This window comes from Candoia aspera, chromosome 4 (genome assembly GCF_035149785.1).
Source record: "Candoia aspera isolate rCanAsp1 chromosome 4, rCanAsp1.hap2, whole genome shotgun sequence".
NCBI lineage: Eukaryota > Metazoa > Chordata > Lepidosauria > Squamata > Boidae > Candoia > Candoia aspera.
The window spans coordinates 112507858-112520506 of NC_086156.1; the positions used below are offsets into that span (position 1 = coordinate 112507858).

Consider the following 12649-nt stretch of genomic DNA (forward strand, 5'->3'; position numbering starts at 1 on the left):
GGGCGTCAGTGAACTGAAATGGACTGGAATGGGCCACTTCACATCAAATGACCACCAGATCTACTACTGCGGACAAGAGGACCACAGAAGAAATGGAGTAGCCTTCATAATTAATAGTAAAGTGGCTAAAGCAGTGCTTGGATACAACCCAAAAAACGACAGAATGATCTCAATTCGAATTCAGGGCAAGCCATCTAACATCAAAGTGATCCAAATATACGCCCCAACCACAAATGCTGAAGAAGCTGAAGTACAGCAGTTCTATGAGGATCTGCAGCACCTACTGGACAATACGCCTAAAAGAGATGTTATTTTCATCACAGGAGACTGGAATGCTAAGGTGGGCAGTCAAATGACACCTCGAATTACAGGTAAGTATGGCCTGGGAGAACAAAACGAAGCAGGACACAGGCTGATAGAGTTTTGCCAAGACAATTCACTCTGCATAACAAACACTCTCTTCCAACAACCTAAGAGACGGCTTTATACATGGACTTCACCAGATGGACAACATCAAAATCAGATTGATTACATCCTTTGCAGCCAAAGGTGGCGGACATCTGTACAGTCGGTAAAAACAAGGCCTGGAGCTGACTGTAGTTCAGATCACGAACTTCTTCTTGCACAATTTAGGATCAGACTAAAGAGCTTAGGGAAGACCCACAGATCAGCTAGATATGAGCTCACTAATATTCCTAAGGAATATGCAGTGGAGGTGAAGAATAGATTTAAGGGACTGGACTTAGTAGATAGGGTCCCGGAAGAACTCTGGACAGAAGTTGGCAGCATTGTTCAGGAGGCGGCAACAAAATACATCCCAAAGAAAGAGAAAACCAAGAAGGCAAAATGGCTGTCTGCTGAGACACTAGAAGTAGCCCAAGAAAGAAGGAAAGCAAAAGGCAACAGTGATCGGGGGAGATATGCCCAATTAAATGCAAAATTCCAGAGGTTAGCCAGAAGAGATAAGGAATTATTTTTAAACAAGCAATGCGCGGAAGTGGAAGAAGACAATAGAATAGGAAGGACAAGAGACCTCTTCCAGAAAATTAGAAACATCGGAGGTAAATTCCAGGCAAAAATGGGTATGATCAAAAACAAAGATGGCAAGGACCTAACAGAAGAAGAAGAGATCAAGAAAAGGTGGCAAGAATATACAGAAAACCTGTATAGGAAGGATAACAATATCGGGGATAGCTTTGACAGTGTGGTCGGTGAGCTAGAGCCAGACATCCTGAAGAGTGAGGTTGAGTGGGCCTTAAGAAGCATTGCTAATAACAAGGCAACAGGAGACGACGGCATCCCAGCTGAACTGTTCAAAATCTTGCAAGATGATGCTGTCAAGGTAATGCATGCTATATGCCAGCAAATTTGGAAAACACAAGAATGGCCATCAGACTGGAAAAAATCAACTTATATCCCCATACCAAAAAAGGGAAACACTAAAGAATGTTCAAACTATCGAACAGTGGCACTCATTTCACATGCCAGTAAGGTAATGCTCAAGATCCTGCAAGGTAGACTTCAGCAGTTCATGGAGCGAGAATTGCCAGACGTACAAGCTGGGTTTAGAAAAGGCAGAGGAACTAGAGACCAAATTGCCAATATCCGCTGGATAATGGAAAAAGCCAGGGAGTTTCAGAAAAACATCTATTTCTGTTTTATTGACTATTCTAAAGCCTTTGACTGTGTGGACCATAACAAATTGTGGCAAGTTCTTAGTGGTATGGGGATACCAAGTCATCTTGTATGCCTCCTGAAGAATCTGTATAACGACCAAGTAGCAACAGTAAGAACAGACCACGGAACAACAGACTGGTTTAAGATTGGGAAAGGAGTACGGCAGGGCTGTATACTCTCACCCTACCTATTCAACTTGTATGCAGAACACATCATGCGACAAGCTGGCCTTGAGGAATCCAAGGCTGGAGTTAAAATCTCTGGAAGAAACATTAACAATCTCAGATATGCAGATGATACCACTTTGATGGCTGAAAGTGAAGAGGAACTGAGGAGCCTTATGATGAAGGTGAAAGAAGAAAGTGCAAAAGCTGGCTTGCAGCTAAACCTCAAAAAAACCAAGATTATGGCAACCAGCTTGATTGATAACTGGCAAATAGAGGGAGAAAATGTAGAAGCAGTGAAAGACTTTGTATTCCTAGGTGCAAAGATTACTGCAGATGCTGACTGCAGTCAGGAAATCAGAAGACGCTTAATCCTTGGAAGAAGAGCAATGACAAATCTTGATAAAATAGTTAAGAGCAGAGACATCACACTGACAACAAAGGCCCGCATAGTTAAAGCAATGGTGTTCCCTGTAGTAACATATGGCTGCGAGAGCTGGACCATAAGGAAGGCTGAGCGAAGGAAGATCGATGCTTTTGAACTGTGGTGTTGGAGGAAAATTCTGAGAGTTCCTTGGACTGCAAGAAGATCAAACCAGTCCATCCTCCAGGAAATAAAGCCAGACTGCTCACTTGAGGGAATGATATTAAAGGCAAAACTGAAATACTTTGGCCACATAATGAGAAGACAGGACACCCTGGAGAAGATGCTGATGCTAGGGAGAGTGGAGGGCAAAAGGAAGAGGGGCCGACCAAGGGCAAGATGGATGGATGATATTCTAGAGGTGACGGATTCATCCCTGGCGGAGCTGGGGGTGTTGACGACCGACAGGAAGCTCTGGCGTGGGCTGGTCCATGAAGTCACGAAGAGTCGGAAGCGACTAAACGAATAAACAACAAAGCCTTTATTATTTTTATAAATAACTCAAGGTGGCAAACATACCTAATATTCTTTCCTCCTAATTTCCCCACAACAACAACCCTGTGAAGTGGATTGGGCTGAGAGAGAGGGACTGGCCCAAGGTCACCCAGCCGGCTTTCAGGCCTAAGACAGGACTAGAACTCATAGTCTCCTGGTTTCTAGCCCATTGCCTTAACCACTAGACCAAACTGGCTCTAATACTCCTTTTCTTATGGCTTGAGAGGAGGAAGGGAGTTTTATTAATGGGAACTGGCCAAAACTTTGGATAAATAAAGGAAAGTAAATGAAATAGAAGATAAAATTATGTTTTCCTCCACATCTCACCCTAATGACAACCAAAGTTATCTGGTAGCCTTTCTTCTGAGACCATAACAATGATTCTCCTTTCAAAAGAATACAAAATTAGTATAGAGCAGATTTGCCAATCTGGTCTGTTTAGAGTTAAAGAAAGATAAGGAGAACAGGGCAGCCTCACTTCAATCTAGCTATAACCATCCCTCTTGGGTGAAGAGACAGATAGTAGTATTCCAGTAGTAGCATTATTCTAGTAGAATCTCCTTGGAGAATTAAGTAGATGCCTCCCCTCCCCACCTTTTACGCCAGGGGGGACAGTTGTCATACTGAATTGTATTGGCTAAATGTGAGGTTGGGGTGGAATTATTGAACATTATCTCATTTTGGAGGCATTTTTCTATCGTTGAAAAGGTCTCAAGAAAACTTTGCTTCTCAGGATGCTACAATCCTCACTGTGAAGCCAGCTTGGTTAAATATCGAGCAGTCTAAATTTCTCAGTCACAGAGAAAGTTTATTTGGTGACATTGTTATTAGCATTAGTATATCCAGTATTATTGCAGTTTGTACAGCTGCCCATCTTGTGGAATCAACTCTGGGCAACAAACACCACACAAAATAGCAACCGAAAAACAACCAGTGTACAAAATCCATACAACCGCTGAGTTAAAACCAATCTAATAAACAAAACTGGCCCTACCGGGTCCATCTATTTCTGCTTCGCCTGTGAATTATTTGATTCTGATTTAGTGACTTGAAAATGGAAATGTAATTCAACTGTGATGGAAAATTGTGCCTTATGGCTTCGTCTGCCTTCAGCTTCTTTGGGTTTCCTGAAAAAAACATGGTCAGTGACACAACTGTGGAGCAAATGTGCTGCACTTTTCATCTTCGGTCTCTAACGTGGCTTTTTAAAATATTCTCAGTGTGTGTTTTCTTTCTCTTTCCTTTAAATGTTTTGCTGAATTGTGGAGGATTTATTAGATTTTGCTTCTTACACTAATGTAAATCTGTCCTTGATTTTTCTGATGATTTCCCAACAACTCAAAATCATATGTGTAAGGTGTGTGAAATAAATCTATATGTCAATACTCTGTGGGGCTCTTTTATCCCAGGCAGTATGTAAATTAGGCCACAATTTCCCCTTTAAAGGAGCCCCAAGGTTTCCCTTTTCAGGCTACTCCCACCAACATCAAGTTTGTGCACTTTCCTGAATCCTTTCCTGTCAATTTCCCTCCATTCATTAGCAGGAGCAAAAATGATCCTGTGGCTAAACTTGGTGTCCTTTTTGGCAGTCTTCAGAGGTAATTCTTCCCTCTATACAGTGTTTTTTTTTTTTCTCCATTTTAATTCTTGTACATAGGAAACCTTATTGAAACACCTTTATTTTTCTAGGTGTCCAGTCTGAGGCCCAGTTGGTGGAGTCTGGAGGGGACGTGAGGAGCCCTGGAGAGTCCCTCCGTCTCTCCTGCCAAGCCTCCGGGTTCGACTTCAGCAGCTACAACATGGACTGGGTGCGACAGGCCCCTGGAAAAGGGCTGGAATGGGTGGCCCACATAAATCCAAGTTCTGGTACTTACTACTCGGACAAAGTCAAGGGACGCTTCACCACCTCCAGGGACAACGCCAAGAGCCAACTCTATCTGCACATGAACACCCTGAAGCCAGAGGACTCAGCAGTCTATTACTGTGCGAGGGACACAGTGAGAGGAAGTGAGTCTGAAGCCTGGCAAAAACCTTCCCTTCCTCAGAGCGGCTCTGCAAGTCAGCTCAGCCCCAGTTGGCTGGATTTTCCAATGAGACCTGAGAGGCTCCTGAGAAAGGATCCTGAGACCTGAGAGGGTCCTGAGTGCCAAGAGGAACAAAGAGCTAGTACATATATCAGAGGAGAAGAAATCAGCCCTCTAGTGAGAACTTTAGGACTCTTTTGTTACAGGTATCCAATCAGAGAGTTTGCTAGAAGGAAACTAAAAATCATTAATATGGCCTGGAAGATTCCAATTACAGCTTCTCTGTTTGCAATCCACTCTGGATGAGACTGGCTTCAGATAGAATGCTGGAATGGGGTGTCATAGAGTGCTGTGGCAGCAGGCAGGGAATGCAACTGTGGCATAACCCTTCTAACTATCCAAACGGCCATAATCACATGGAGGACATCTTTGCCCGGAAAGGATCTCCATGGGGAATTGGGCAGAGGCCTGCCCTCCTCACTTTCCACACCAGGGGGCAGCGCTGCCACACTGAATCCCATTGGCTGTGTGTGGGGTGGGGGTGGGGTGGGGAGACAAAACAAGTGTCTAGTTGTTTCTCTGTCATTTCTGTAATCGGTCACTGAAAAGGTCTCAAGGAAATTCCACATCTTGGGAGGCCGCAACCCTGACTGTGAACCCATGTCTGAGTTGACAACAGACTGAAATCTTGGGAGAATGCAAAATGACTTATAAATATTTCCCAGTCCACAGAGAGAGTGTATTTCCTGACATTTTAATTAGTATATGATATTGATATTACTATTGCCATTATTGTTGTTGTTGTTGTTGTTTCAATTAGTAGGGCTGCTCACCTTGCCAAATAAAATCTGGGCTACTGATAAATACGCCACACAAAATAGCAAGCAATAGATTAAATCCATGCAACTGTCCAGTTAAAAACCAGTCTAATAGGCAAGGAAAACCCCACAGGCTCAATTGAGTTCTTCTCTCCCTGTGATTTCCCTGATTCATCTCCAGCTTATAAACTGTGCTTCATGGCTGGGTCAGCATTTAATTATTTTGGGTGTCTTCAAACAGGGAGAAAAGGTAGACAAATGTGCTCAGCACTCAGATGTGCTGTTCTTTGCAATTTCTATCTCGAACCTGTCTCTTTCAAAAAAAAAAAATAGTGCATCTTCATTCTCTGTTGCCTTGAATCACTTTTGAGAAGTGGTGAATTTTTGCATATCTTTGTTTTAATTACTCTAATGTAAACGTCCCCTTTCTCCTATGTCCTCACCATAAAAAAAGACCCTTTGCCTACATTTTTCAAAGGACTGGAAAACCACCAGTGTAAGATGTGTGCAAGGCAATCTAGGAGATCAATGCCCTGAGGGGCTCTTTTTATCCCAAGCAATATGCAAATTGACACACAATTTCCTCTTTAAAGGAGCCCTATGGTTTCCCCGTTCAGGCTACACCCACCAACCCAAAGTTTGTGCACTTCCCTGAAGCCTTCCCTATTAATTTCCCTCCATTTGTTGGACGGAGCAAAAATGGTCTTGTGGCTAAACTTGGTGTCCTTTTTGGCAGTCCTCAGAGGTAATTCTTCCCTCTATAGAGAATTTCCTTCTATTTTCCATTTTTGTATACAGCAGATCTCATTGAAACACGCTTATTTTTTTTAGGAGCTCAGTCTGAGGGCCAGTTGGTGGAGTCTGGAGGGGATGTGAGAAGGCCTGGAGAGTCCCTCCGCCTCTCCTGCCAAGCCTCCGGATTCACTTTCAGCAGTTATGGCATGAACTGGTTCAGACAGGCTCCAGGGAAAGGCCTGGAGTGGGTAGCCCACATAAATCCAAGTTCCAGTACTTACCACTCGGACAAAGTGAAAGGACGCTTCACCATCTCCAGGGACAACTCCAAAAGCCAACTCTATCTGCAGATGAACAGCCTGAAGCCGGAGGACTCGGCAGTCTATTATTGTGTGGGAGACACAGTGAGAGGAAGTGAATCTGAAGCCCAGCAAAAACTTTCTCTTCCTCAGAACAACTCTCCAAGTTGATTCAGTCACAGAATGCTGAGTTTGTGTATTATAACTGAGAAGGTTCAGATAAGCCTCCATGAAAGGAAGTGGGAACCCAGAGCTGATCTTGGAAAAAGCAGTTTGATATCTGGCTAGCACTTGGTTGTGGGAGAAGAAGGAGAAATTAGGGCAGGAGAATATACTAGGAAGTTATTTTTTTAAAAAAAATAAAAAATCATGGGAGCTACCAATACAGATTCATTACCTACATTTCTTCCTTGATGAATATTTCAGTTCATTCCATTTGATTCTCAGAATACCACCAACTCTCCTCAGTTAAATCCTTTTCTACCTGTTGCTCATTTCTCATTCCTTCCATATAAATGTATAAATTCAATTCCCTTAATCCTGACACTCCCTCCCCACAGCTGGGCAGAGCCAAGAAACCCAAAAGTTGGGAATTGCAGAGACCTTCTCCCAGAAGCCTTCTGGGTCCATTGAGTTTGGACTCTCTTCTTGCCTTTGGTTGCTGCCTGGCAGTTCCTGCTGCCACCCCCTCCCCACCCAGGGATGCCTCGACCTGCCATCCCCTCCACTAACTTCCGGGTGGGGGGAAGATTGGAATTGCTCTGCCTTTTTGCTCAACATGGAAATTAAATGGGAAATAAATATGGGAAAAAATGATTAATTATCTTTCTCAGCCATTTGGGAAAAGTTTGGTGATAAATGGATTACTTGACTTTCTGACATGTGGAAGTTCAACCACTGTGGTATGCCTATCATTCTCGATTGCTTATTTAAATCACATAACCTTTTATTGTGAACCACCCAGAGTCGCTCTTCAAGTGAGATGGTTGGTGATGAAATTTGAAATATAAATAAGTAAATAAGTAAAATAAAAAAACTCTTGTTTTATTGACACTCCATATTTATAGAAAAATCTCTCATACTTAATTAAAATATTCCAGGGGTGGAGCGTAGAGGAAATGTGGAAGACCTTTGTTATTTCGAGAAGTTAAGTGACATATTTTGATTTTCCTCCCTCACCAAAGAAGATTAGAGTTTATATTAAGTTCTACAGATATTTAACAGGCTTGTTATTTAATTTCTGTTTGGCATGGGGTGGAGAATAAGTCCACTCCTCCAACAGCCCTCCAGAAAATATCTCTTTTATGAGTGGGGGAGAGATAAGAGAAACCCCCCAGATTGTTTTTGTTAGGCACTAGATTATCTGTATAGCTTCCCAGGCTCTTAGATGATGTGATAAACAGGTCAAGGTAGTGTCCTGCAGCCTTGGTACCACAGAAACCTGGTCAAGAGTTTTGAGGTCCAGACTTTGATAAAAGAGGAATGTTCTTTTGAATTTGGGAGCTTGTGTGCAGGTTCTGCACACTGGGTGCTGCAGAAAATTGTCATCCTAAGGGGTATTCCTGCAGTCCTTATTAAGGAAGCTCCAGGCAGCTAAAGGGAATAGGATCAGATTGCTTCGTATGTATGATTTCTCTTTCTTTATGCTATGTTTTTTATATTTTCTGTTTAATCTGCCTAGACTGTTTCTGGTTAAACTGTGTTTCTGTTTAGATCTCTTTGCTTAAGTTTATAACAAAGCTTAACCTTTCTTTATCCACTGGTGTGCTTATTGTCTCTGGATCTAAAAGAACCAATTGCCTGGACACCTGATCACTGGTTGGACACTTCACAGAACAGACTCCTATAAGAAGTTGCCAATAATCTCAAAATAGTTTCAGAGAAATCTATCATGTGAATGGAGAGAGACTTTTATATCCAAAGACATTTGTAAATTAAGGGACAATTCTCCTCTCCTCTCCTCTCCTCTCCTCTCCTCTCCTCAGTGGAATATACCTTCAAGGAAAAGTGGAAGGTCAATGCACTGAGTGCCTCTTTTATTCTGAGGATGTTGTATATTCAGCTATAGCTTCTGCTTTAATTGAACAATTCAATATGGCCAAAAGGGGTCCTGTGAATGTAGAGATGGGATTTATGTAAAAAAAGTGGAATATTGTTTGAAGAAATAAAGAAAAATAAAAAGAGGATAAAATTATATTTTCCTCTAAGTCCCATATTTAATAAAACTACAGTCATCCACCCTCAATGAATGGTAGGAGATGGACAAGGGATGTTCAGAATTATTCTCCTATCAGACAGAATACAAAACTAGTATAGAGCAGATTTTGACAAATGATAAACACTTCCAACCTTGACTGCCAGGAGTAAAACGAGGGTGAGGGAAGAATGGGGCTGCTCTGCTTTGATCTGGCTAGAATGGCCTCTTTTGGTTGGAGGTCTGGAGAGAGGGTCAGCTCCCCACCTCTCAGGGATGGTTTTTACTCAATGACCTAGTGTCCTGTTTGGCCTAAGAGACAGCCAGGCAGACTACAAAAGGGAGTTCCTTATTTACAATTAACTATTTGCATCAGAAAAGAATTCATATTTTAAATAGCACTATTCACTCAAGTCCATCCAGGTAGTGGAGGAAGACAAGTCAAAGTTGCAGCGACCAGCAAGGAGGTGAGGCTAGGCTTGACCGTGGCAGCAAGTTAGGGCTCTGCTGGAGCAACAAGACTAGACTAGGCTTCGAACTGGAGGCGAGACAAGGCTTGGGTGGACTGACTAGATGAGGTTTGGAACTGGAGGCAGGGCTTGACTTGGCTGGAATGGCAAGAGAGAGCTGGGAGCTGGAGACAGGACTGGATTCGGCTGGACCAGCAAGACAAGGCTTGAATCTGGAGACAAGGCTGGACTTGGCAAGGCAAGGCTTAGATCTGGAAGCATGGCTGGACTCGGCAGAATGAGGCTCAAATCTGGAAACACAGATGAACTTGGCAAGAGAAGGCTTGAATCTGGAAGTACAACTGGACTCGACAAGACAAGACTTGAGTCTGGGAGTAAGGTTGGACTTTGCAAAATATGCCTTGGATCAGAAAGCAAAGCTGGACTTGGTAAGACTTGGCTTAAATCGAAAGGCATGGCTGGACTCAGCGAGGCATAGCTGGGATCGGAAGGCACGATGCTGCTTGGCTAGGTTGCTTGAACAAGGCTTGACTGCAGAGGGAATACAGGACTTGGCTGGGACAGTGCGAGGAGGAGGTAGTAAGTCCATGAGTAGAAGGAGCTGGCTCTGATTCCGTGTCAGCTACAGGCGAGGCTCCGCATTCTGGTAAGGACTCTCCTAAGGAAGCGGTGAGCTCTGTGGATCGGTTGTCTCTGGCAGCTTGCTCTTGGCATGGAAGCCTTTTTATCTGATCCTTTTAATGCCATTTCTCCTCAGTAGCCAATTGTCATGTTCCCCATTTCAATGTTCCTGTGCATCATAATGGTTCGCATGCCAGAGTGTTGATGCGTGCTCCTGGCTGGGAGGGTGCTGCTGGTAAACCTTGTATGGAGAGCTCTGTCTGCCTGTGCCGTGTAGGAATGTGTTTGGGTTATCTTTTTAATGTCAAGGTCTTTTTGCCCGTTGATCAGCAGAGCTCGTTAGGAGCACCTGGGAATGGGGGATTGTAATGAATGAAGGGGGTGGGTGGGACACTGTTTGAAGTGGGGCTATTTAGTTTGACTTTAGGCGTGCTTTTCTCATTCTCTGCTTTCTTCCTGTTTGCACTGTATTCTAAATAAAATCAGAACCTAAACTTTGATTTGAAGTCTGAGCGTTTTATTGGGATTAAGGCAATCATCACACCAATTGTGTTGCCTTTCGCTTTGCTCACTTCTCAGCTCTCCTTTCACAAGCACTGATTGGGGGGTTTAAATCTCCCTCCAGTTTCTGCCCAATCAGCATCTCCACATTTTCCCGCTCTGCTGAGTCACTCCTGGTTTCCAATTCCTCAATTCTCCCTTAAGTTTTGTCTTCCCCTTCTGGCTCTGCATAAGTTTTGTTTTTAGAGGCAGGGGCACAATCGAACTTTATACCTAGATGGTCCTTCCCAACTCATTTTTACATGGTTTCATGACATTTAGGAGGAAAAAGCAAAAGAATAAATGACCTCCAGAAAATATATTATCTCCTAGTGTAACCAATCAAAAGTAATTTCCAATCATATAACAAAACAGCAGCTTTGGATTTCTCCCTAGACCTGCTTAAGTTTCCTGGAGATCTTTCCTTTCTTCTGAGCCCTATTTTTTTAATCCAAGAATCTCCTGGGAAAGTTATGGAGATGCCTCTGATCCTCATATTTTCCACCAGGGGGCAGTGTTGCCACTCGGAATCGCTTTGCATATGTGTGGGGAGGGGGAGGGGGAGGGGGTAGGGGAGGGGAACCAAGGAAGGGTCTACAGGCCTTGTCTCACTTCGGAGGCATCATTATATTTACTCTCATTTTCCTAACAGTTCACTGAAAAGAGCTCAAGACAGTTTGACATCCCAAGAGATTACATTCCTCACAACAAAGTCCTATCTGAGTTGACAACAGATGTACTTTGCTAAATAAAGAACCGACTGAATTGTTTGGAAAGTGCAAAGTCATTTATTTGTATTTCTCAGTCCATGGGGTAAGTGTAGGAAAGGCATTTTTATTAGTATTTGTATGAATTAACTCTGGGCAGCGAATAACACATAAGAAGACCATAAAAAATGGCAAGCAAAACAAACAAAAAACAAGATATGAAATCCATACAACTGCGAGTTAAAAACCAAACTAATATGGAACACCCTTCAGGCTTCCAATATGATTTTTTTTAATTCCACCTTTGACACTTGGATGTGTATGTAAAATTCAACTGTGGCTTACAAACTGGGCCTTATGGCTCGGTCTGCATTCACTTATTTTGGGTGTCTTCCAAAGAACGTGGCCAAGGGAACAACTGCGAAGGAAACATCCTGAACTCCGATGTGCCATCCTTTCCATGTCTGGGCTCTAACGTGGCTGTTTAAGGAAATTTCAGGGCATGATTTCTTCCTGTCACCTTAAAACCCTTAGTTGGATGAGGAGGTTCTGTCAGATCTTGCTTTAATTATTCCAGTCTAAGCTGCCCTTTCTCCTATGTCCTGTATGTGAAAGGTGTGTTGAAAGACATCTATACCTCAATGCTCTGAGGGGCTCTTTTATGCTGAGTGATATGTAAATGGGCCCAAAATTTCCCATTTAAAGGAGACACACGGTTTTCCTTGTCAGGTTACACCCACCAACACAAAGCTTGTGCACCTTCCTGTATCCTATCATATCAACTCCTCTCCATTCATTAAAGGGGGCAAAAATGATCCTGTGGCTAAACCTGGTGTCCTTTTTGGCAGTCCTCAGTGGTAATTTTTCCCTCTATACAGAGTTTCTTTCTATTTTAATTCTTGTATACATGAGATTTCACCGAAACACCTTTCTTTGTAGGTGTCCAGTCTGAGGGCCAGTTGGTGGAGTCTGGAGGGGACGTGAGGAGGCCTGGAGAGTCCCTCCGTCTCTCCTGCCAAGGCTCTGGATTTGACTTCGGCAGCTACTACATGTACTGGGTGAGACAGGCCCCTGGAAAAGGGCTGGAATGGGTGGCATACATAAATCCAGGTTCCAGTACTATTTACTACTCGGACAAAGTGAAGGGACGGTTCACCGTCTCCAGGGACAACTCCCAAAGCCAACTCTATCTGCAAATGAACAGCCTGAAGCCAGAGGACACAGCAGTCTATTACTGTGCAGGAGACACAGTGAGAGGAAGTGAGTCTGAAGCCTGGCAAAAACCTTCCCTTCCTCTGAGTCGCTCTGCAAGTTGATTCAGTCACAGAAGGTTCAATGCATGTATTATAACCAAGAAAGTTCAGATAAACCTCCATGAAAAGAAGTGGAAGCCCAGAGCTGATCTTGGAAAAAACAGTGTTTAATCTTCTTAGCACTTGGTTGAGGGACAAGAAGGAAATAATAGGGCAGGAGAATATACT

The 12649-nt window shown here is 43.3% G+C and overlaps 2 gene segments (V, D, J or C); both read left to right on the forward strand.

Moving 5' to 3' along the window:
• Positions 1-4254: 4254 nt before the first annotated feature.
• LOC134495876 (immunoglobulin heavy variable 3-21-like) lies at positions 4255-4754 on the forward strand (the record flags this gene model as incomplete). The annotated part of the segment is given in 2 exon segments: positions 4255-4358; positions 4450-4754. Coding segments are annotated over 2 exon segments (351 nt in total), but the record flags the coding sequence as incomplete, so codon positions are not given.
• A 1547-nt stretch (positions 4755-6301) lies between these two features.
• Positions 6302-11656, forward strand: LOC134497136 (immunoglobulin heavy variable 3-21-like). The segment is given in 3 exon segments: positions 6302-6347; positions 6434-6730; positions 11568-11656. Coding segments are annotated over 3 exon segments (432 nt in total).
• The last annotated feature ends 993 nt before the right edge of the window (positions 11657-12649 follow it).